Source organism: Clarias gariepinus, chromosome 10 (genome assembly GCF_024256425.1).
Source record: "Clarias gariepinus isolate MV-2021 ecotype Netherlands chromosome 10, CGAR_prim_01v2, whole genome shotgun sequence".
NCBI classification, from domain to species: Eukaryota; Metazoa; Chordata; class Actinopteri; order Siluriformes; family Clariidae; genus Clarias; species Clarias gariepinus.
This window is the reverse complement of record NC_071109.1, coordinates 21,028,158-21,055,495: the sequence shown is the minus strand read 5'-3', so window position 1 is coordinate 21,055,495 and position 27,338 is coordinate 21,028,158. Positions and strand designations below refer to the sequence as shown.

The 27,338-nt window shown below is 36.8% G+C and overlaps 1 protein-coding gene across 2 annotated transcripts in view; it reads right to left on the bottom strand.

Moving 5' to 3' along the window:
* pigg (phosphatidylinositol glycan anchor biosynthesis class G) overlaps positions 1–27,338 on the bottom strand; it is a 145,996-nt gene that overhangs the window by 85,244 nt on the left and 33,414 nt on the right. Inside the window, exons 5-6 of one of the 2 annotated variants that reach the window (XM_053506373.1) lie at positions 13,976–14,117; positions 11,876–12,088 (exon numbers count right to left, since the gene is read on the bottom strand). In XM_053506373.1, coding sequence (XP_053362348.1) covers positions 11,876–12,088; positions 13,976–14,117 — 355 coding nt within the window. The remainder of the gene's footprint in view (positions 1–11,875; positions 12,089–13,975; positions 14,118–27,338) is intronic. The other variant, XM_053506374.1, reaches the window with a different exon arrangement.

Genomic DNA, 27,338 nt, shown 5'->3' with positions numbered 1-27,338 from the left:
ACCTCAGATTAAATGCAGAAGACTGCTATCTAAGCGCATAATAATCTTACATGACAACGCACACCTGCACAGTTCTGCCCACACTGTTGACACAAAAACTTCATTTTAAGGTGTTAAAGCATCCTCCCTATAGTCCTCATCTTGCTCTATCTGACGTTCGCCTGTTTGGTCCCCTGAAAGCAGCCCTACAAATCACTCACATTTAACAACTTCTCTGGGAACAGGGTTAGGATAATGTTAATCAGAAATTTAAACACTTTTATCTCCCTTAAGGTAAAGTATTTACAATTAAAACAGCATTTTCAGACATTATATTATATTATATTTGTCAAGGTCTGCTTGGCTTGGTGAAAACAAGGTTCATTTAGATCATGAAAGACCGTATCCATAAACATCAAGGACAATATAAACATATGACATGCCTTAATTTTTTTTTAAACCCATATTTAAATTAGCATTAGCGTCCAAGGGCAGTTCAGGCACTGATTTCAGGTAAAGAAACGTGGTGCAAAGCTATCATTCGAATTTATCTGAAGTGTGTTAATTGCAATTGAAATCCTGATACTATAGTGGAGGCCACTCAGTTTATTTAAAACCAACCAAAGGACCTTAATGTTAGTGAGTATTCTACAGTATAATTTGGGGTGCATTTCACACATAAGTAAAAAAACAAACAAACAAGTTCTTTCTTAACAGAACAAATAGTGGTTCAAGTTAACCAAATCCTTTTGGTGTAACATATCTGCTAATTGAAAAGCTTAAACTAAGGGACAACCTCAATGTCCTCAAAAAAAGGTCATTGTCCTTAAAAAATGAGAATGCATTTCCCAATGCAGAAGTACCAATACATGCAGTTCCTCAAATGACCACTATGCACCAAAAGAAAGTCAATAGACCCCTTTTTATAATGCCTTACTTTGTAACAGAAATAAACGTTTGCAGCGTGGTATAACAAACAGTTTTCATATCTATATTTCTTATTCATTGCAACAGTATGCGGTGAATTTGTTTATTGTGGTCGATTTTAGTGACAGCTACATTGCAAATGTCAAACTGCTAGCTGTCTGCTAAGCATCACTTTAGCCAACCAACTAACTGGATTTTCTTTAGTGTGGTAGTTTAACCTTCCACAACAAATGTAGGAGGTGACACTGGACAACGTGTACGGTTTGGGTGATGGTGTTCAATCAAATGCAAAATAATGCTAGCATATAAATGAATGGTAGTCACCTTAGCATGTTAGTTAAAGCTAAGCTAGCTAGCCAGGTTGTGGTAACAGGAAATTATGCTTGTTTCAATTCAAACCATTTTGCTGGTCGCTCCGCCCTTTTGCCCATTTACCAGGATTAAGCATGTTTTCTCTACTCAGTTGGTCAACTAAGTTACTAAAAGAACCATGTCCTGCAAAACTCAAAAAATGATTTGTCCCATACAGAATCTGCTGTCTTCGTAACACAGTAGACGGTTTTTCAATAAACTCAGTGACAATGAGATATTATAGATAAACCATTAAAAAAACGAGAGAACACTTACCACAGTATGTTTAAAATGTATGCCAGAAGAGTAGAATGACATCAGGTGACTCAGGTCACTTTGTATTGGGACAAAAACATTTTGAGTTACAGGATGGTGTTCTGTTATTAACTTTGTTGAAAGAACTTTTGCGGACAATACATATATATATTTAAATTATTAAAATATGAAATCTATTTAAGCATTTTTTTTTTTGGTGGTTAAGGCAGTGGACTACGGTTCAGGATGTCCCAGGGTTAAACCCCACAATCATCAAGTTGCCCTTGTTGGGTCTGTGTGCAAGGCCCTTAACCCTTAACTGCTCAAATCTATAATGAGATACAAAAAAAATGGAAGTTGTTCTGGATAAGAGAGTCTGCCAAATATTTAAATGTAAACTTTAATGGCTTTTATTTATTATTTTGTCAACTGGGTCATTATTCGGTCAATTTCACAACATTTATGATAATTTTCAAGCTGAGTGAAGCATAGGATACACACAATGTTTGTGTGATGTTCTAATATCTGTCTCTTAATAGATAAAAAAATATATTTTTGAATAAAATATTAAGAATAAATATACATATCATTAACAGACATGTAATGTACCCCAAATTATAGAATGACTCTAGTCCTCACAAAGAACCCATTTATCTCAGCACATCTACCAGCCTACCTTATATATATATATATATATATATATATATATATATATATATATATATATATATATATATACACACAGTATATACTGTATATGTATATATATACTTGCTTGTGCCTTCTGAAGTTAAGAATTATATGATTAAATAATTGTATAATTATATGATTATATGATTAAAGACTCTCAGATGTCTAACATCAAGCATCTTTTAATTCTAAAATATGGTGACAAACAAACATACACACGCACGCACCCCATGGAAATCTTCTATGGGAGCTGGTGGGCTGTTTTGACACACTCAGAGTTTAAATTAGCTGCTTTGATCATGCTTCATCTGAGCTCTGAGCTTCTGTGGGAGCAGACTACGTCTCACACACACACACACACACACACACACACACACACACACACACCCACGCACGCACGCACACTTACACACATGCACGCTCTTACACTTACGCGCACACCCTTTTCACTGAACAATTACATGGTCTGTCGAATTTATACATGCTGCCAAACTGCTGATATAAGGTACTAACTCTTTCTCTCTCCTATGCAAATATATAGTATGCATTTTACACACGCACACAGACACACAGACACACACACACAAAATATACAGTACATGCATAGTGATTAGGGAGTCACAGGACAATGTCCCTCAGGCTTTGGAACATTATTGGGGCCCTGTGGAGGTCAAAAGGGACGACTCAGTACTGCCAGTTCCCGTTTGTCAAGCTAAAGGCATCTTGGGGCCTGGCATCTGGGTGGTGAGTGTTACCTGCCAACAGGCTTGTATGAAGTTCAAGGGGAAAATAAATTGGGCTCTCCATAAACACTCCATTAGGTTATCCACTGTAGGGAAGGGGCAGATGTCTAAGACTGATACTTGGTTTAGGCTGTGTAAGTCACCGTAAGTTGCAAGCTCACCAGGCTTGGGCAGCACAAGGATAGGGGTTGGTACACCTGTTCATGACCACCAATGGTAGACATTGTTACTTTACAGAAATAACACATAAACTAACTTGCACAATGACCTAAAAAACTACATGACCTCTGCTTGCTGCAAGGCATCACCAGTCCTGGGTATCACCTAATGCCAGTGGGCAGGGAAAGGGATGTCGCAAGGACTAACCTTAGTTTTGTTATCCAATGCTTTCTTGACAATAAACTGGGGTACATCCTACTACACTGGATTACTCATCATGAGTCAAGAGACTCTGCCTTTGTTTTTACAGAGATGTGGCTCAGCATTCTAGACGCCACCAGTCAGCTAGACAGACTAACCTCGTTCAGCACTGACAGAAACGCAGCCATGTGTGGTAAGGCTTGCGGGGGCAGCTTTTGTGTTTACATTAACGTGGAATAGTACAAGAACTTTATTATAATCTCTAGTTACTGCTCACTGCTAGTGGAGTTTGTGAGTGTTAGAATGTTTTTGGATTTACCATGAGAAGTCACTGCTGTGACTAAATGCATTCCCGTCAGTGATTAAGCTAAAAAGATGAATGCTATGTGGCTTACAAGTGAACTGCAGAATACAGATGTATTTTCTATTGTCATTTTAATCATGCAAATCTCAAATTAGTGCTTCAAAAATTCCATCAGCATGCAGACACTACAATGAGAGGAGCAAATGTGCAAGATCTTGTTTAAACAAACATTGCCAGCCTGAGCCGGACAAAGTCCTGCCCCCAATTCAGCTACTCGGACCACATCTCTCTTATGCTAATGCTAGTACACAGACCACTCGTCAAGCATTACAAACCGGTTCTGAGTCAGGTCAATGCCTGGCCATCAGGAGCCATCTCTGCACTTAAAGACTGTGTGTCTAAGTGAGTGAGAATGCAGTTTAGTGTCTATAGTATAAATGTATTTTAATCTTCTTTTGCTCTGTTTAGTTTGTGCACCCACATTATATACAGAGATTGTTTGTCTTGTTTATGGATTGAGACAATTTATGTATACAGTCTTTAACTAAAGTTTTATCAAATATTTCATAATCAAAGTTTCAACTAACTGTAACAAACAACAGAGCATTCTGTCTTTAGTGTTTTCTTTTTTTTTTCCAAAATCAATTTAATTCTCAGTTGGTTCCTTTTACAGTATAAGAAATCTAAGCACTGGTCAGTGGCCACTCAGGTTACTATCTTTCCTGTCCTATTGTCCTTTAATCACTAAACTATATAGTTGGATGAGTTTAATTTAATTAACAATTTGGGTTAATTAAATAATTACTCTTTTTAGCGGGTCTGTAAAAAACCCAACTTTCTAAACTTCTAGGTTAATTTTCTCTACACTGCATACAACCATCCATCTATTATCAATATCATTTATTCTGTGTAGGCTCTCAGGCACAAGGCAAAGTATACTTTTGATAGTGTACCAATCTATCGCAAAACACAACCACACATACAAACTTATGCACCCATTCATATATGGGTCAATTTGGCCAAAAACCCATTGTACGAATGCATGTCTATAGACTGTGGGAGGAAACCAGAGTATCTGGTGAAAAGCCATCAAGCGCGAGAAGAATATGCAGACTCCATATACAAGAATTGGTGATAAGCGTTGAACTCCCAACCCTAAAGTCTTCTCCACCATATCCAATAGATGTTGCTATTTATACTGTATGTAAAGAAGGTTCATGATGTTCCAGGAACCATGAAACCAAATATAAACATAATCTTAGCCAGAAGATTTTTGGCATCTTCATCTTGGAATATGATCATGAAAATGAAAAAAACATTAACAGGATATCCTGGTCATTCAGTAGATAGCTGACTTAATTTTATTGCCACATAACATTATATAGTTCGGACCAACCAAAGAAACCCCAGACCATAACACTCCTTTTAGAGGTCTTTACAGTGGGCACTATGCATGATGGGTGCATCGCTTCATGCTCTTCCCTTCTTACCCTTATTTACCCATTGCTCTGAAATAGGTTACATTTAGATTTATCACCTCACATGACATCTTTCTACATTGCTCCATAGTCTATTCTATATGATCCTTAGCCAAATTTAAACTTTTTTCCCCAAATACTTTCTCTTATGGCCACACAGTAGTTTAGTCCCAATCCTGAAGGTTTTCACCACATTATATGTAGAGAAATGCTCTTAATCTCACTATGAAACATAGTATCCATCCAGGTTTTTATCAAAGGGTTGGGTAGTTCTTAACCCAGTTCCAGTAATTTTAGGAATATTTACTTGTTTTCTTTTGTTTTAAAAAAATATAAATATAGTACAGTGCGAATATCTTGAGCCACCTCAATTTCTTTACATTAAACACATTTTAGATTTTGGAAATTACATTAAAGAAATTGGAGCACATGATTTACTGCTACAGGCTGCAAAGTGGCTAAAGATACAACGTAAAAATCGATTGTTCATGTACAGTAAAAACCTGATCAGGAACCTTATTTTCCCTCTTATCTGTTCCAACTACTCAGCATTCACCATCCCCAGTATACTAATCACCAGCCTAATCATCTGTCTTCATTTGAAATGTTTATTGTTTGTTAAGCCACATAGTGCACCATGAATCATTCATGCATTAAAACATCTAACTTAAGGCATGAATCATTGAGAAATAGGAGCAGATGGAGACAGATGATAGGCTGTCATTTTCAGTCTAGTCCCTGTACCTGAAACTGCTCAAGTACTTGGACTAGACAGCTAAAAACTTGCCCATAATAAGAGCCAAAAAAAAAAAAGAAAACATTAGGAAGCATAGAGAATTATTCCTTACGTCTAAATTAACAAAAAGTATGGAAGCAAAACATGAATAAATGAAGGATGGCTCAAGATTTTACACAGTACTGTACGTCAAGAAAATATCCTTAGAGGTACTATTTACTGTAATTAAATGTAACTTATTAAAATTCTTGCTTATTAAAAGTGCACAGTTGGGATTTGGTGATGGAACCTTTTTTTAATGGGAGGAAAAAAAAGAAAAACTTATTACAGATCTGCCTGTACTCCCAAACACATTAAAACCATACCTAATACCTAACCTGTAACTGTCTATCAGAAGACATGCTGGCATCAATAGGATTCTCAGTCAATTAATTTCCAACCTACCGCAGTTCCTAAACCCAAAAGCAGCCAGGATCTAATATTAAATGCAATTAGCCTTAAGACAGTAATTATTCTTAATTACTTAATTACCGACTTCATACGGTGATTAGGCCTGCTGCTTAGCTGACATACTGAAAAACACAACCTCTTTGATGCTACTGTTGTGTTTCTGTTTATATGCTGCACTGTTAGCATTTCTTGCATGGCCATCATTTCATATGGCAGTTAATAAATCATCTGTTTATACTACATTTTTAGTCACTGTCAACTTCAAAGTAATTAGTAGCTCCAAAGCAGAGTCAAAACTGATTTTATAAAATAAATAGACACTATACAAATATATCCGCACACTAATAAGAGGTGACATGCATGGTCCAAGCACTCCTTGAGGACTGCCAGTCACATAGAACAATAAAAGAGACCACAGATGAACAATGTTGTTATCTCCTTTATTTTGTCCACACTGTAGATTAATGCTACTTGTGTTAAATGCCAACTGAAAGCTGATTGTGTACAGACAACGATTCTTCTGATGTTATTCAGTAATGATTAAAAGTACAGTTACAAATTACTATAGTGCAGTACACCAAATATCATCTGGATGGGCTTTTACAGTAGTTACTGAGAAACAATTCTGTAAATTAAACTCTCTATAAAACATAAATAAAAAACACAACCTCAACTTGGCTAATTTGAGCAAGATGTAAATGAGACAGTAAGTCCATCTCAAAGGAACCTTGTCAAATGTCTGCTGAAATCTAACTGGCAGACAGATAGAAAGGCAGACAGACCTGCTTTAATCTTTATAAATCTACTCATATTTAATCTAATTTTAACACATATTTCATGGAAAATAATGTTGTGATTTTGAGAGAATTTTAAGTCTCTTTCAACACCACTTTATATTCAGCTGTGTCTGATCTCCCCATATGCAAATGCATAACAGGGCCATCTGGTCTGCCTAAGAGAGCAACCCTATTCATTGATAGTTCTCACAATTTAGGATGCAGAACTCACAACACAGTACAGTATTGTATGTAATGCATTCTGGGTATCTTTTCCAAAAGGAAAATTGCCAACCAAATCCTGTACAACAGCTTATGTCTGGTTCCTAGCTGGTTAATACTGGTAAGATAACTTAGCATTTTTTTGTATCGTATAATAATAATAATCCATATGCACTTCAACTTATGTAACTTACTAAGAAGTTAAATGAATGCGCAGATAATCATTTTAATATTTAGACATGGTTAAACAAATTTGTGAAGGTTATTGTTTGCATTTTTAAAAAAGAAGTAAAAAAAACTAGGCATAGCAGGGACACATTTGTCTACAGTACATGCTGTACAGGGAATCTTCAAGACAGCTCTACTAGTAAATATAATAAAAAGCCAATGAGTCTGATTTGTACAGTATCATACTTTCTGAAAGATACACAAAAAAGACTGAAATGTGCCTTAGTAAAATAAGTCCAGTCATTATCTGTCAGCAGTGTCAGTCAGGTTGTTTTAAGCTAAAGAAGGCTGGATGGAGGCTGACCCCAATGGAGCTGGTTGGTCACCACAGCTATTTTTGTAACAGACTGGGGGACTCCTGTCACAGGGTATTAGGGTTGGGTGATTGTTGTTGGTAGTGTGGTGCTTCCTGTCATAACGACTTGTGGAACTAGATGTTCTGGATCATAAGTGGCCTTTATCACTTTTTTGCGTACATTCCTACTACTGATGATTCCCATTTTGTGCAGGATAAAGCACCTAAGCCGTAGAGCTCTACTTTGTGCCTCAGGATCCTGTTTTTTATTGCTGCTTTCACCAGTTGCCTGAGCAGAACTGTCCCAGAATTAGGCTGGGATTTGTTATCTCCAATTAGGTCAACCAGTGTTGATCTTGCAATCCAGCAAACACTTATAAATACAAAAGATTCTAGCAAACAGGCCTTAGCTTTAATTCCCACATTTCCAAAGTTGATCCAGATCTTGAAAAATCACAGAAAATTCAAGAAAACAGTAAGTGACGTTTTGCATGGTAGTCATTGACTGAACAACATCATAGCAGTGCGTAGGTTATTTGTAGGAGGATCACAGCTGTTCTTCGGCACTTTCTGAATGGTTTACACATCTTTTTAATAGATTGTAGGATTCAGAAAGGTGAAATTCTTGTGATTTGCTATTTAACTATGAACCTTCCCGAACAGTGACAATTTGAAGAAGGCCTTGGTTCTGCCAAGAACCGCTATGTTCTGCTGATGAACACGAGGTAATGCCTGCTAGATAGGAGGATGCATTTTAAACTAATGTTTCAAAAAAAAGTATCTAAAAAACATTTTGTACAACATTGTCATCAGGTAGGATAACAAGATATGAACAAACTACTCTAAAATTGGTTGCCTTTAGTGGAATATCAAATCCTATGAAAGGTATTTACCATTTCATGACTATTGTAAAAGGAACAAAAGGGAAGTATTACTGAGTCTCATTTCCTACTTTAAACTCATTGGCATCACAGCACCGTGTTCGAATGTTGCTTAGTCCTTTGAAAAGGAAATACGCTAAAGCTTACTTATAAATAGATAACTGTTGGTTAAGAACTTTTTAATTGCTGTGTTAAGAGTCGCATTCTCAGACTCATAGCTCCTGTTTTCCAGAATAAGGCAGAGTTAGTGCTAATAATTAGCTGAAGATCTGACCATGCTGTTGGCACAGAGACAACACTAAACCATGTCTATAAATGTCCCTAATTATTTGAAGTCATCTAGTGAATTTCTGCACCTTCAATATAATCTTAAAAGGAAATTTTTAACAGGGTAAAGATTTTCTGACCTTTAAACTTCTGTGGCCGAATCAAATCAAAATAAATCATGAATTCTGTTTAAGTCACATGCCAGTCATTGAAATCTATTGAAATATTTCTATTTTAAAACTCAAGTGGGCTTGGCCTGAATCTCAATCTCAATTTATTTTTAATGAACATTTTGCTCCTAGAAAATAAAAACGAACCTAATAAAAAAAATAAATAAATAAAGATAGAGATATCAGCACTGTTAGCTAGACAAGCAGCTAGAAATATTTTTTAGCTTAAAGGATTCATTCACGGTGGACAACATGATGCACAGTGTAGATGATTATATAAAAGTCAAATAATGTTCTGTGCACAGTAATTGCACTATAATGCTGTTCATAAAAGGTCAGCAAAGTCATTATTATGATTTTATTGGCTAACAGCTGTTATTGGTTTCAGAATCATGTATTTCTCCTCTTTCTGATTAAAGCAGCTAGCTGCACTAATATGCTCATGATTATGAAGGTGACAGCCTGTAAAGTATCAAAGGTTTGATTAGCTTGATGATTTTTAGCTGTCACCGCTGCTAGCAAGTTCTGTGAATTTCGGCTATGACATTTCTACATTATTTACAATTAAAGGTTGTATTCATACAGTAGGTTGGGCAGTTATTATTTTAGTTTCTTACCAGTCTGTGGTTATTTAGTAACATTCACTATGTAGTCACAGAACACACAAAACAAACTCGAGCAGGGACAAGTATTGAACTTGAACACAAACTGTTAGCATAAGCTAATGCTAAAATTCAAATGACACAACAGCGAACACAACCGGTGCAAGACACAGATCAATTGAATACATGCAAATAAATACATAAACCAATCACAAAACAAAAAGAAACAGGTGACATGATCAGTGGCCAGTGAATGTACTGTACAAGTCATGGAGGTATAGCCTGAAGCCTGGTGCCATATTGGTGTTTCCCATTGTTTCCCCACACATTGATTTATTTGTGGCAGTCCAACACAATATCAACACTGACCACCACATATTGATTTTATATTTTATTTTTTACAATTTAAAATAGATAAAATCATATTTCCTTGTAAAACACATTGAGACAGCTCAGGCACCAGGACAGACCAAACTGGGATGCCTGTGGATAAACACATGCCCATCAAGCCTGAGGTGTAATGTTGCCCCCAACCAAGAGCCCATTAGCTTGACCTGGTTCCAGTACCAGCCCTTATGGGCATCTTAGCCTGCCTTTTGCTGATAGTGTGTAGCTGCACCTGTATCCATAAGGATGTTAAGGAGAACTAGACCTAGCCTGACCTAGAACCCTAAAGACAAAGCAGACAAGGAAGCAACTTGGACAAAAAGCAAGCACACAATAACCCAACTCCCTGTCTAAGTAGGCCTACGAGATGGGAGTTTTTAGCAGGAACAAAGGGGAACTACTGCATAAAGCATTGAGGGAGCCAGGTGCTGATGATTAAAGAGGTGGCTCAACCTGGTGACCAGCTTTGACCAGCAGCCTACCATGTGATAAAAACAGCCTTATATATTACTCCACCCAAAGGTTTGGTGAGGAATGTGACCTCAAAGTGGTCTCAATGAGAAAGGAGGATGTGGTCGTGCATATCCACAGTCCATGAAAGGCCATCTTTGACCAAAAACAGATTAAATCTTTAAAGATGAAAACTTTCTGCCAATGCTGTCCCTAGTTCTAATGAAAATTGCTTTAAAAAAATAAAAACTCCTAATCTGCTCACACCTTTATGAATAGGTGAGCAACTGGAAGTGGGGATCATCAGGTTGCTGCCATGAGTTTATCCTCCTCCTGGCGGACAACACCACCCACAACACAGAGCCCATTCACCTTAAGAAGGCCAAGTCAAGCAACATTCCCTGTAAAATGGTCCTGCTCTTTATATGGCTGAGCCTGCCCAGAAAGCTGCTTACAGACCAAGGTACCACTGCTTTGTGTCCAAACTAATCTTAGCTTATGTTAATGTCAGCTGTTGCACAGTCAGATCTGTACCCATAGACTGATGGCTTGTATGGTTTGTGGAGCACTTTAACCTGGAAATGCATGCTGAGACACATCATGGATGAAGAGGGGTGAAACTGGAACATCTTACAACCCTAAGCTCTCTTTGCCATCTGCAAGCTTCTAAGCCTCCACCGGGTTTACTCTCTTTGAGCTTCATTCTGGAAGATGAACCATATGGGCATGACACAATCCACCTCAGTGAAGACCTCACCATCAACCAGCATTGAAAGCTAAGTGAGTGAGCTACTTGTGTTTTGAGTAAACCAACAGAACGTTATCCCTAGCTATTATACCTCTATGTTCATATTGGGAAATGGAAGCTACAGTCTGGGTACAACTAAAAAACAAAGGACATGTTACAAAAAAAACACAAAATGTGAAAAAGTGTGCTCTAAGCTGAGTGTGCGGAGACATTTTGGCATGGCACAAGGGGAACACAGTGACAAACAGTAGCACCTTAATCTAAACCACCAAGTCCAGGGAGACTTTTTCCTTTAAGCCCATTCATGCTTGTTTGCACATTCTAGACAAATTAAATTTCTATTAATTAAACCTTTTTTTTATTGCATCCTGTGGGATCCTTGTTTTCATAAGAATTTGTCTCAAAGCAGTGTGCTTTCTGGTAAGCATTCTTAAACTAACATTAGTGAGCTATTTTTTGTATATGACATATTTGTATTATTATCTGTGTTCATTCACATAATCTCCTACTCTCACCTGGTCTGATTGTTTTACAGCAGGTTGGATGTGTTTATGTGTTGTGATGTTATGTTCTTACCCTTATGGAAGCTGGGGTTGCTGTCCCGCAGTAGGTTGCTAAGCTGATGGCCATTGAGATGAAGGTAACGGAGCTGCTCTCTGAGCGGAGCTTTTTCGAACACAGCCGGAATCATGCGCCCCACACTGTTCTGCGAGATGGGCAGTGCTAGAGCCAGTGCAAGTGTAGGGGTCAAATCCACCTGCTCCACTACAGCTGGCTCACCCATGCCCCCTGAAACACAGGAAAATATAGCATAAATTGATTAAAAATTAGCATTAAAAATCAGTTCATTTCACTGGGACCAAAGGGCCGAGCTCAGCTCCTGAGAGCGACCCATCCTTTCACAAATGTTGGTAGAAACAGTCTGCATGGCTAGGTGCTTGATTTTAAACACCCATCACCATGATTAAAAGACCTGAATTCAATGTTTTGGATCTGTGAGTAACTATGTTTGGCAATATAGTGTATCAAGGATCACACAGCATATAGTTATATCAGGCTTGAAATAAAGAATCGAATGCACAAAATCCTGATAATGCTAAAAAAGCACTAGAGATTCAATTCTTACTAATCCACAGAGATTTTAATTTTAGAGCGTTTCTAAATGTGATCACTGGAATGTGAAAGTGTGTGATATTTATCAAATATATAATGCAGAAAAAGAAACAATTATCACATTCATCCTGGCAGTGCGAAGCACACAGATGCTCAGCTGATCCACACTTTCATCAAGAAGAGAGAGCAAATGCTAATAAGCCTATCACCTGCTGTGCCAAGATGTCAGAACCTCACACTCTTAGGTACAAACAAACCGTGTACTGTATGTGTGTTTATTCACATAAGGATGTTTAGTAACACCTAGTGTGCAGCAGCTTAAAGCATGAATGTCTATAAAGATGAACACTTCTTTATCATATAATACATGGCTGTTTAAGGAAATTAAAAGATTCAACCATGTGTGACTTACAATGACATCAAAAGAACACACTGAGATACAGTAAGTACATGTCCAGAAACCAGTCTGTGTGTGTCTTCCCCCCACTGCGAACAGCCCAGGCTGAAATATTTTTTTGAAAAAGTGATGGTGTAATAATTTTAGTTCCATCTGTACAGACTCTTGTTTTGCTGTCAGATGTCACCTCCTGAGCATTTCTCCCTCTATTGTATTTAGTAGCTTTCACAAGGCATTCCTCAATGCTGATCCTGATGTCTAGTAGTGATTTAATATTATGCGAGTTAAACCCAGCGCATGTTGTCTCAGTAATGAGCAGACACTAAACGACAGATATCTGGATGTGATTTCATGATGCCATTCAAAAGTAAAACAGACTGCATACTGTACTCAGTGAAAATATCAACAGGACAGAAGCACTTTCCTGTAATATGAGTAACCTGATAAAAACATCTTCGATATAAAACTCAGCATGAGGAGTATGCTGGCAAAGTGAGTAAAATTATCAGTCAATGAAAAGAAAGGACGGTTCTTTACTTACAGCTATGCAGTGTAAGTGTTTTATCCAGAAGCAAAATCTGCTCAATCTCAACCTACTTAATGCATTTCATTGAAACAGGCTAATATTATAAACAATGAGCATCTCATAAATTTTAAACGAGCGTCTAATGTGCTTTGAGATTGTGTTTTTATTGCTCAAGATGCTCTTATAATTTTCCAACCTGTAGCTGTGATGTTAGTTTTAATGTAAGAAAACAAAAACACCAAGATTTTTTTTGTGTAGCTGAGAAGGGGTGAGGTTTTTGATTTGATTTCTGGTAGCTCTTTCAGTCGAATAATTCACACTTACACATAACTCTATGTGCTGCTGAAGGGTGTCTGGCTTCAATATCAGTATCTGTAAGTACCGAAGAGTCAGCGATTGCTACTGTACTGTAGTTCCTCTGCATATAAGATTTACGCCTAGAAAGAGCTCTTATTTTAAGTTTCATCTACAGAAGCAGGTCCTAGTCCAGCAACTAGGCCCGTCTCCACCCTCCATGTGTGCAGCGAGCTTTAACTTTTATTACAGAGCCTCAAAACAAGAGAGGTAATTTGGCACTTGACTGCTCTATAGAACATTGGCAGGATAATGCAGGCTTCACGCAGAGAAAATGTAGACTGACCTTTCTTTGGGAAGGCGGGGCTGATAAGGACTAGTGGAGTGTTGACTTCCGGCTCTGAAGATCCTCCGTGGCTGCCCGTCTCAGACATGCCGTGATCACCACACAGCACAAGCAAATTAGGCAGCGTGCCCTCGGCCTCCTGCTGGTGAAAAAAAAGAAAGCAAAAACAGAGAAGGTGTTAAGACATTTCAGGTAAAAGAGGGAAGAAAGAAAGCAAGACAAGGAGAAAGGGTTGCATCGCTCTTTGCTTATGTAATACTATATATGTAATAACTGTATATAATGTATATTCAATTCAATTCAATCTTATTTTACAAAGTCAAAAGAAAATATGGAAAAGTGTATAAAATGTGAGAAAATGTGTATTAATCTAAATGATCAGATTGTCCCTGATAAGCAAGTCAAAGGTGAATTTTAAACACCTTGACATTTAAAAAATCTAGGACTATGTACAAGAGATTTAAGAAATGCTTCGTGAAATGCCAAAAAGGCCAAAATCTTTTTTACTCTAATTAAGCAATTGTAGCACACCACATATCTATTGTTTTAATAGTTTTTTTAATAGTCAATGATTCATTTATTTTTTTTGCCCTTTTTTACATAATTAAAAAAAAAACAACAACAACAAAAAACCCAATATATTAGGATAGAACCTTGTACCTGGGTTTTTTTTTTCCAAGCAAAACTTTTTTAATTCTTTATTGTTAAGGTGTATATTCAAAATATTTAATGTTGATACAAATGACAAAATATAATTTCTGAAATATACAGTAAGTCCCTGACATTTAAGATATGCGTTTCCGCAGATACGAACTGATCGGGACTTTAGTTGCAAAGCAGCGATGAATGAGTCCAAGCACCTGCCCCATTGCTGGGTGGGACGCACTACCCAACCTTTGTGCTTTTTGAGCATGGTTAAACCACCAAAACGCCCATCGGTGTTAGAAAAAAGAGCATCCTACCAAGATGTCATTCAATATAATGTCAATCAGGAAGTTATTAACCACTTTCTCTGCATAAGTTTAAGGCATGGCCACGGCTGAGCCATGTAAGGTACCAAAAATCCCTTTACAATTTTACATCCTCTGTGATTTGAAATCATATTAGCCTAGTTTGGTGGAGATCGTATAAATTATATAATAACTTTTGTTTAAAATACTGTACATCACTTGTATTAAAAAAAGGATATGCACATGTATAGAAATGCTAAAACAATTTGTAATTTTTTTATGTTTAATGTTTATTTTCAAAACATTAAATGTTGATTAAAATGCCAAACTAATTTCTGAATAAAAGCAACAGCTTTATAACCTGCATGCAGAAGGGTTCAAAGTCATCATCATCATCATCATCAACAACATCAACAACAACCACTACTGGTTTTATGAAAACCAAGCGATTCACATTGTATTATTGGAGTATGGCACAATTTAATTTAGGAAACACCATTTACATACATATACCAGAAAAACAAGAGCAGCAGAAATCAAAATAAAAAGTAGATTACACTAATGTTCTTAAGTGACTCTAGTTTCCTCCCATAGACATGCAGAGTAGGCTAATTGCTATTTTTAAATTGCCTGTAGTGTGTAAATGTGTGCAGGCTTGTGCCCTGTAATGGATTGGCAACCCACCCAGTGTGTACCCCGCCTAGTACCCTAAGTACCCTGAGATAGGCTCCAAGCCTCCTGGAACCAGGGATAGGATAAGCAGAATAGGGAATGATTGAGAGAGTGCGAGAAAGAGAGAGTGAGAGAGAGAGAGAGAGAGAGAGAGAGAGCGAGAGGAAGAGAGAGTTCTTAAGTGATTTGGGCGATTTATCTCTTATCTTGTCCTTATACAGCCTTGAATCAAACGCCCATAATTATGGACATTAAAAATCAAAGTGTTCGGCACTCAAAGTCCGAGATTTGAAATTTGCTTGAATCCGAGAGTGACCAGTTAATAAACTCCACATACTGTATATAGGTTCATCATTTAATTGCTTTTCTATCATTTTATTTGGTCTTGAGCAGTAACAGTAATTAAGCAGTAGTAAAATATAAGAAACCCGAAGTGTTCAAAAGCTTATTTGGTGGTTTATAGTCACTCAGAGGAAAGAGAGTGCTTAGAAATGCTTTACATCAGTCTCCTGATGTCCATTTAACACTCTGTGATTTTCTAAGGCCATGCTCTGAGCAACCCTCTCTCCTGGGCTCTGCCTAGAGCTGATCACAATCTAACAGAAATCCCAACCAGCATTTCCTTTTGTCAAGAATATGATTATAGAAAATTTCATGCACATGAAATTTGCTGTAATCATATTCTTGAAAAAAATGGTTTACATTCCCCTACATCCCGGTGAATGTCATTACTTGTACAGGTTTACATAATCTCACAGGTGCAAGTAAAAATAGCTGGAAAAGATACATTTAAGATGAGATTTTACACTTGGGTCAAATATCCAAATAGTCCATACCCAGCAAAGATTCTAGGGTCATAAAATAGGGTTATAAAATAGAATAATCCATTCGCAATTTTGCATCACAATGGCTTGAGACCAAATTGGCCCGATTTGGTATAGATCTTACTTTAACTAGCTTTAATGAATTTTGAAGTTTATACTGTATATCACTTATTAAAAAATATGCACATGTATAGGAATATCAATAAGAGAATGATAAAACATTATACCTGGATTTTTTTTTAAGCAAAACATTTTTTTTGTTTATGATTGCTTTTAATGTTGGAAAAAGACAAAATATAAGCTGGAAAGTTTAAGATGGATGGATGGATGGATGGATGGATGTACTGTATGTACTGTATGGATAGACGGGTTTTTACACTTGGGCTAAATATCCAAATAGTCCATACCCAGCACATATTCTACAGTAGATTCAATTAGGGATGTGCTCATAATCGCTAGCTTGCACAATTTTAGTTTTGTCCACATGTATTTGAAAAACAGTAGAGATTATGTTCATCTGTTTTCTGCATGTAGTATATATTTTTTCTTGTGTAGCAACCCATAAGCAGTATAGGACTGCTGGTTAGATGCTAAGTGTCTTTGACTTTGTACATGCACTTTGCACAATTACAATGAAGTTGAATCTAATCTGACCTAAACAAATCGAATCTAATTACCTGCAAATAATGTGTCAATAATATATGATTTTAAGCCATGCGGTCATGTAATTAACCTTGTGTTTTTCCCAATGTTCTTAGCACAAGCACTAAATATAACTGGTCGAGTCTGATGAAATCTGTGTTGATATTTTAATAAGTTTGTCTCCTTTGCTGGCCCTAACAGCCATCTCCTTGCAATCAATAAATTTACAAAAGAAAGTGGCATGAAAAGTTGAATTAACAGCATTAGTTGGCATCCACAACCGAAGTTTCAGTAAAATCGAAACACCAGACAAACCATATCCCTGAGTCAGAAAGTGAGAACAACAACAAAATAAACAAGGCATAATTACAAACAACTAAATTAAATCAAGTGAGCAGATTATTAGCTCTTAGCGTTAGAAATATATAGAAAAAATAAAATAAAATACAACATAAAGTGATTGCTTTCTGTCTTCATCTCATATCTACTACTACAAGGTTTTTATTTATTTATTTATTTATTTAAAACCCTGATTTACAGTGAAGTTGTCCAAGGCTACCTGCTTGCTGCCACAAAAACACATTGATTTCATTCTGGGAAGCTGAGAGAAATGGCAAAAAATGGATGGAAGACGTGAAAGTATATAAACGTTAAACCCTTGGTTCTTGCTTCCGAAAGTGCTAGATTTTGCTCATTGTAAGATGACAGAGGTGAGCATAATGGCGGTGTGACAATGGACTATTGTGAACAGCTGCTGAAGTCATTTCTGGTGTAAGGGGTGAGCAATGTGCCTGAACAAAATATATGACCACACAATAAACCAGTCCAGGAGAGGGACGATAACATTTAGTGCCATGTTACTTTAATATTACTGATGGCAATGGAAAAAAAGGAAGAGAGAGCCATAAAAGCTGCACTCACGCTGTATATGAGGGCACGTTTGATGCACACATACAGGATTAGGGCATGACGATGTCCAATATTAAGCTATTTAGATTTTCTTTACGCCTCCAAATTCTCATTTTAAAAAAATGGATTGATTTTCTATAAAACCATGGCTCTGTCAATAGTTTTACCTGTGATGTATTTAATATGTTTATGATAATGTATACTCATTTTGACATATTTATGTCACAAATAATAAATATGATCTAAGACTTATAATCTAAGATATTTGGATGGGGTTTAAGTGTTTCAGTGCTTTGTATCAGTCAGCAGTTACTCCAATAAATAAGAGTCTTTTGGACTAGAGGTTCTGCTTTATGGTAGCTTATTAACATTCCAAGATGATTTTTTTTTTGTCTTATAGCAAAAAAAAAAAAAAAAAAAAAAAAGAGAGATAAGAGAATTACAGCATATCGGTTTAAAGACATCTGACAATCATGCTTATAAGTGGCCCTTCCCCAAACTTTTTCCACAAAATTGGAAGCACACAGTTGTCTAGAATGTCACTTTTTGCCATGTTTGGAGTGGAAGAAGTTGAATGGCCTGGACATGGACTTGGGAATGAAGTGTATCCCATTCCATAAGACTGCGGCCCAGCGTCAGTGTCTAAGCTCACTAATCCCTAGAGTCATGATCCAAAAAACTAGTGGAAAGACTTGCCAGAAGATTGGAAGGTTATTATAATAGATAAAATAGGATGTACAAACAGGACAGATGAGCTTGATCGCCAGGCGTCCACAAACATTTGGTCATTTAGTGCAAGTTGTCTTCTCAAAATAAAAAAAGCCTGATGTTTCATTTGATATTAAGTTTCATTATGGGTAAATAAATCTGATATAAGAGCAATAATATTTTTCAGACCGTGTTGTTATGGGAAAACAATCTACTTCAGGGAGGATTATTCTTCTAAAACAGCAAAGTCCATCATTATATTGCAAACTAACATTTTCTCACTCAGCTGGCTTCGGGAGACAGCGAGCATTCCCTCGGTGATCAATTACCACTGCTCAAAATATAGTTAAAAACGTCTAAATCCCTGAGGAGGGAATATGTGTTCTTTTCCTTTTTAAGAAGTCATCCTCTACAGACAAAAAAATTAAAAGGAGTCACTATCTGGTGGCCAAATACAGTACTGAAGCATTGAAGCATCAGTTAATTAACACAGCCACTAAAATCACAGGCCCGAAGACAAAAAAAAAAAATATATATATATTCTTTTTTTTCCGTGTCACCCATCACTCTTGATGCGTCATTGCAGACTTTGTTTATTGTCTATCCTGCAAGAAATGCAGTCAGCTGTACATCAGAGAAACCAAGGGGAGACTGACTAATTGGTTTGTCAAGCATATTTGTACCATGAGAATGAAATATAACTCACTTTCAGTGACAAGACACGTCCATAGTGATAGGGAGAACATAAATGGTATCTCCATTATTAGAGAATTAAATAAGAAACCATAGAAAAAGCTTAAAAAAATTCTACAGCTTTAGAATTCTATTCTTGCAAAGTTTTGGTTGGGACACAATATGGCAATTCTAACTATGGCCGCCCACAGATGAGTAGCCACAAATACACTTTGCTCTAGCAAAGATATTGTTTCGGTATAGAGAGACTGATGCTGAGTTGTCTACAGGATGGTATTTTGATGGCTCAGCACTATATACAATCAAATTCAACTTTGAGCCAGCCTACACTAACCTTCTGAAACCAATAAAATGAGCCCTGATATGTGACATAACACAGACAAAGTGTTTTCTCTCATCTTCTTTAAAGAACAATCAAATCCAAAAACATTTTTGCATAAAATTTAAATGTATGCTGAATTTGGAAACATACAGGATGGGTTAGATCTATCTTCAAAAGCATCAATTCAACCTCATGGGAAAATGCTTAGCATTTGTATGAAACATTGCCATAAAACAGAAGCACATATACAGGTGCCTCGATATAATTATTTTTCCACAGAGCACACTGTTGTAGACTGGAATAAAATACACATACTGTATTCTCATTATTACCTCAATAAAACATGGCATAAGTAGAGTTATTTTAAAAAATCAATACCCAGTTTATTCCTCTTATTTGCCACAACTACTGTAACATTTATTTTACTAATTAAAGAGTGGCATTTAAAATTTAAGTAAAAAAAAAACAAAAAAAAACGAAGCCTTCTCGTGTCACGTTCTTGTGTCAGAAATCACCTGTGAAAAAAAGGACTCTAGACTCCTAACATGAAAGCTAAATACATAAAAAATAAAAAATAAAACTCCACACAAGCATCTGACCTACAAGCCCCTATGCATTAATATAAACCCGTGGTTTGGCTTGTTCTAGAAAATTAATCAACACTTTCTGACCAGTGAGAATTGAAAAAGCGACAGTGCTGTGATATAAGATGGTTAGGGTGCACAAGCCTCCTGGAATCTCCTGCTGTGGATCTCTTTTAGACAGAGAGAGTCATGAGGTAAAAAAAAAAAAAAACATACACGTACAAAAGCCACAGCTACAGACTGCGAAGAACATGAGTTGTGAAGAGCAGGAAAGAAATAAATAACCTGTGACTTCTTGCCATCTTCACTGAATTAGAAGAAGAAGCTACAGTACTCAGTACAGTTATAAGAACTCTGCAGTATTTTTTGGGTAATGTTATTTTTCATCTTTCATTCTATTTTTTAACAAATTAAATCTATCACATATTTCATATTTCAGTGTAAATTCTACTAATTCTAAGGGTCTTAACAAGGCTAACAGTCACCTCCAAAACTAATTCATCATTTAATTTTAACTAGATCAAATCAATCAATCATTTTTGCTATGCAACGAAGACATTTGGGTTTAGGATTAAAATGTGAACATGAAATAATAGATCAGAACTTTAGCTTTAATTGCCTAATGTTCATTTAAATTGCACCTGTAGTTTAAGACCACCAATTTTTGTGTAAACAAAAGCATTGGAAAGTGTAAAATGTTTGTTGGTGCCCAGGTGAGCCCTGTGGATTGTTGAACAATTAATAGCTCTGAATGTCTACTCTTGTCATGAACCCTTTATTTTACATTCAAAAACTGCCTTTGTTGTTAAAAATAAATAAACCAATCTAAAGACCTAGAGAGACATAGAAAGCTGTCTACAGAAAAAATACAAGCTATTTCGAAGGTAGAAAAAAAGTGGAAAAATCCTGTAAAATCAGAAAATTTGCAACAGGTTGACCAAGGAAAAAAATAAGTATTGAACAAGCTAAGAAGGAAAAAACCCATTGCAACAGTCAATGACATCACCCACAACTCGAGGTATCATAACGCGCCATGTGAAGATTTTACCACAAGTTCCAAACCACTCATCAGACGATCAGATTGGAACCACAAAAAATCAACCTCTACAAAATGATGGAAAGGCCAAAGTGTGGATAGAGAGACAATTTACTTATTTACTTTTACTTATAACACACAAGCTCATCAGCACAAATGGAGGTAGTGCCAAGGCTTGAGTTAGCATGGCAGCATCTGAAAAACGATTCAGTAGTCTTTACTGATCACATAACTTATGACAGAAGAAGCGGCATAAACTCAGACATCTACAGAAACATTCTTAATGCAAAGTTACTGTGAAAAGCATTCGACTTCATTATGTAGCAAGACACTGGTCCAAAACACACTGCCAACACAACAAAGCACTTCATCAGTGGGGAAATGTGAAAAATATTAGATATTAGTTATTGGACCAATAGTCAATCATTAAACCTTCAACCAACTGAGCATGCATTTCACCTCCTAAATCCCCCTAAAACCAACAGCAACAGACGATGCAATACAACCGTGGAAAAGCATCACAAAAGAAGAATGCAACAGATTGGTGATGCCCGTAGGTCACTTGCTTGATGCAGTTATTGCAAGCAAAGCATATGCAACCAAATAAGTGTTATTTACTTGAATTAACTTTAAGACTGTGTGTTCTAGGAAGGCTGGGGACTCACTACATCACTTTGGACGGGATTTTGTGTAGGATTCAAAATCATGCTGAGTCAGTCTAAGTGTGCAGCAGTCAGCACAAGTCCCAGTCAGTTGGCATTGCAAGTTGGCACAAAAATCTGCAAGTGTATGAGGGGTACAGACTCGAATTGGCAAGAGTGTAAGGAGAATAGACAGAGAACAGACTCTTCTAGGCATGAGTCACAGTATATCAAACGTCTGACTTTTTTTCAGTGCCGACTCTGAACGATCATATACAGTAGTGTATCATACGGTGGTCACTGACCCAACATGGGGAATGTGTACTGTCAATAGCCAATGAACATATAAACATTCACTCCCCCATGCTCATTTCTCATTTATTCAGGATTCATTCATACATTAATATCATGTGTCTGCTTGCGTGAGATTGCACGGTGGAGAGAAAAAAGTTCACCATGGAAATAACGTACAGTAAGTCATGCTGCAAAACCTGCAGTTTTCACAGCAGGTACACATATAAAAACTGCGTGCATTCATGTTTATTTGTTCTTCTTATTCTTTTTTTTTGTTCTACATCTTGAAAGTTTAGTCTTGCTCTCACAAGAGTTGTGTTATAAGATTTCAGATTGACAAGTCATATAGTCTATGGAAACAGGAAGTTAGGAATTCATGAATTTTTTTTCTGCCCCAAACTTTAAAAACTTTAAAAACTAGAGTGAAAATTGCAAAAATGCTTTAATACATTTATTTTATTGGAACAATCTATAATTGTGGAACAAGTATTTTTAAGTCAAGGTCATTTTTTTAGTTCACTGTCTACAAATTTAAATGTGAGATTATGATTATGCTAAGTCCACATCTTAACCAGGGGTGCCAATAATTGTAAAGGGCACTATATGGCCACCCAAGCATTCTGAAAGCTCTCTAAATACTTAATCTGCAAAGACGAATACAAGTCCCCTACATACGAAGATTTGAGTTACAAATATTCAAAGATATGAACTTGTGTTCGTGCATGTTTAATCGCGGAAGTTAGGTCAAATGTCTGGCGTGCACTGTCCTGTGCGTGCAGAGTCTGCAAGTGCAGTAAAAACAGTAAAAGCAGTAACGATGAAGCTGGTACTAAGATGTATCAATTCCGATGGAAACAAAAGTTAAAATAATTTAAGGAATGGAGCGGAGTGACAGACATTCAGAGATGACAGACATTGCTTGTTCTTTTAACATGAATGTTCTAAAGAACAAAGACAGGATCATGGAACATGTTAGTTTTATACTGTGTATAGCCTACTGTGTTAATATCCAAGTACTTAGATAATATTTGTCGGACTTACGAACAAATTAGACTTATGAGCGAGCTCTCGAAACTCGTTCGTATGTAGGGGACTTGCCATATAAGAAGAACAAGCAACTTTGTTCAGCTAGCCCACAGAATATATTTTTTACCCATCTTGTAGAATGTGACTTAAAACATGCTTACGGCTGTATACAGTACAGTAGTACTGTACAGCCCAGGAACTAAAATGGCATTTACTACAGTAATACACTTGCACGTTCTCCTGTGATTACTCATAGTAAGTACAATAACTGATATGTGTTGGAATATAACATCGGTATACAGCACACACTGTGTGTGTGTGTGTGTGTGTGTGTGTGTGTGTGTGCGTGTGTGTGTGTGCAGGTAATTTATTTCTAGTCCTCTCCTGCTCTGTCAGTGGGAAAGTGAAATGAACCCATGTTGAGCTTGCTGGGACACTTCTTTCCTCCTACATATACCTGCAGCTCAATTTGAGGGATTTGCAGGGACTGTGATAGAGATTTGGGGGTAGAGAAGTAAAGATTATTCAACAGTTTTATTTTGCTATCCAAGCAAAAAAAAAAAAAAAAAAGCAAGAGGAACTGCACTCCACATCCTCACCAAAATGGTGGATAGAAAAAAGAAATGGTGGGGAAAAAAACATTTTAAAAAAAACACAAAACGGCAACACCAATCCTGCTGCTGCGTGGTCTTTAAGAGACGGATGGGGACATTTTTTTCACAAGAGTGGGAAAGACAGAAAGAGAGAGAAAGAGAGAGAGAGAGAGAGAGAGAGAAAGAAAGAGAGAAAGCGTAAGCAGAGAGAAACAAAATGACCCAAATGGTGATGTTTGGAGAAAGAGTACGGAAATATTGCAGATGCCAATAAATGAAGACAGAGGGAGGAAAAGAGCGGAGAAGGAGAGAAGTAACGAAAAATACATTAGCTGAGTTGGTTGTATACAGCAGTAAGCTTTCAGGACAGAACACATATTACATCACAGCAGTCCAGGCCACTGTGAGAGATTAGATCAAATTTGTCCTAAATCGTCTTATATATCAATAAACAGACCTACTCCACTAAAATTCGACAGAATAAGTAAAGCTCCAAGTCTACTTAGATTTAGTATAATCTCACATAAAATTCTACTTCCTAGGTGAACATTGTTACTATATAATTGTTTGAAAAATCATTGGCGGGATTATAACCAGGAGTACAACTTTTGACTTAAAATATGAAAGCATGTCAGATGGCAAAAAGGAAAAAGCTAGACCAATTTCACTGGGTGCACCTTAAGTGGTTGAAAGGAAGGTACAAATCAATGTGAGCTAGCCAGACAGCTAGATAATGTGCTATAAAGTGAGTGGAGCTTTTTTCTTGGGATCCATTTCCCCTAGCAGAGCAAACATTAATAGAACACTTGTCCCTATTTTGTCCCTATTTTCTCCAATATGTCTGGTACTCCATATTAATTTCTTACTCATAGAACTTTGGTATAAAAGCAATATTACGGTCTCAATCATGAAGTTATACTGAACATGGAGACTACTTTGAATATCAAAGCCAAACCATGTGGCCACTGAATGAACCACACTCCTTCTTGTGCAACAGTACTTTGCAAAAGTATTCATACCCCTTTAACTTTTCCACATTTTGTTACAGTACATTACAACCACATGGTAAATTTATTTCATTGGGACTTTATGTCATTGGCCAACACAAAGTGGTGGATAATTGTGAAATAGAAACAAAATAAATGTTTTTTGTGGTTCTGAAAATCTGAAAAGTGTGCCATGCATTTGTATTTATCCCCCTTTACTCCGATATCCCTAACTAAAATTCAGGGGAACCAATTGCCTCCAGAAGTCACCTAATAGGTAAATAGTGTAACTTAATCTCAGTATAAATACAGCTGTGCTGCTCAGAGGTTTGTAGAGAACATTGGTGATCATGAAGCCCAAAAAACACACCATGCAGGTCAGGAATAAAGTTGTAGAGAAGTTTTAAACTGGATTAAGTTATTAAAAAATATCCCAAGCTTTGAACATTAATGGAGTACTGTTCAATCCATCACCAGAAAATCTAAAGAATATGGCACCAACACATACCAACACATGCCCGTCCACATAAACTGATTGGCCGGGCAAGAAGAGCATAAATCAGAGAAGCAGCCAAAAGGCCCATGGTACTGTAACTCTGGAGGGCCGCTATAAACTATAAGTCGTGAGCTCCAGAAATCTGGCCTTTATGGAAGCCATCGCTGTAAGAAAGCCATAAGTCCCACTTGCAGTTCCACATGGCAAACAGAAATTCTTATGGCTTTTACTAGGGATGCACCGAAATGAAAATTCTGGGCCGAAAACGAAACCGAAATTTTTGGATGCACTTGGCCGAAAACCGATACTGAAACCGAAAATGGCTTCATTAAAAAACATGTTTAAAATATTTTCTTTTTGTTTGTATTAAAAAAATCTTGCATATTGCAACTTTGCTGTCCTCATCTGAAACTTTGAAGTGCTTCCAAACCACCGACATACTCCGTGTTTGATGCGTAATGACAGCGCGAACGAGACGGGAGGATGGGAGAGGCGTGGCGACAATTTCGGCTTTTATTTTCGGCGCTTTCTTACGTTTCGGCCGAAACTGATAATGCTATTTCGGCCGAAAAATTTTCGGCGGCCGAAATTTCGGTGCATGCCTAGCTTTTACGTTTTTCCCTTGATTTATTTGGTCAATGCATCTAATTGTGTAAATTAAATAAAGTACATCAAACCCTGCTCTGTATCATAGTACATTCATGTCACCAACTTAAATTTATTTGTAATTCTGTCAGCCATAGCTTTAGTGATGGCCTTGCTTTCATTTTATAAAAGAAAAGGTTGTTTTTGCCAATGAAGTTTTCATTTAAGTTTTCAAGTTTCCTCCAGTTCTTTTTGTGTCTTAAGGTTTGTTTTTTTTTAAAGAAAACTATATGTTTTAACCAAATACTACTGTATTTTAGGACATAAGGCATAATTATCAAGTAAAGTAGCTTTTGCCATTTTCCCACATGTCACATAAAGAAAACACCTCTGGGAATATTTATGCAATTTTACCCTTGAATAATATAATCTGTGCGGAATCTTAAACTGCATTAAAAAATGCTATTCATTAACGGAATGTGTCTTGATGTGATCTAGACTTTCATCCTAAATATCTTATAGATCCCACACTGCCTTTATATTACAGTATCTGTAGTGGACTGACACATTTTGCGGTGCACCATATAGCTGACATAGTATCTTGTCTGATTCTACAAACACTTTTAAACAACTATCTATTTTATCAAGGTTTACTTTTTTCAGAATTAGGAAGATGTGTACTTAGGTAGTTTCTAATCTCGAGGTATCTGAAAAAGAGACTCCTTGGCAAGCTGTATCTCTCTTGGACCTGAAGAAAAGGTGCAAACATTTCATTAATCAACAGATCTCCAATGTTACATATTTCTAATCCATTAGAAAGATTTCTTCATTTAAAAAAGGCTTATCTAAATAAGGAGCAAAAGAAGAATTCATTGCTATGGATAGAAAAAAGGATACAGCTCCAAGTTTGAAATGCTTTCCTATTTGCTTCCAAACTCTGTTATAAATAACAGGGTTGTTTTTATAGCTTGCTTTACTGAGTGGAATGGAAGACAAAGCAATCACACCAATAGCGTTGGGCAGGCAGTCCTTCCTTTCCATACAAAGCCAGCCAGAGTGTTTTAATGTGCTATGCATCCAGAAGGTAGCAGAACGGATAACCGCTGCTAAAATGCTAAAAATAAATGCACAAATGATCAGGACCAGAGTTTAGGGAATATATACAGCTATACTCAACTTTGGGAAGCCCCATGAACCAGTATGCATAGGGAATTATCTACTTGAGCAGCCAAAATGCAAGATGTCCTATTTGCATATTCCGACACACTGTGCTTGTTAATGCCATAGATGAACATCTTCTCTGCCTTGAACATCTCATTAATCTGCTTTACCCAGGTCACTAAGAGTTCTTCCAACAACCTCAATGTAGCCTCCATTGTGTGTGCGTGTGTGGGGGCATGAC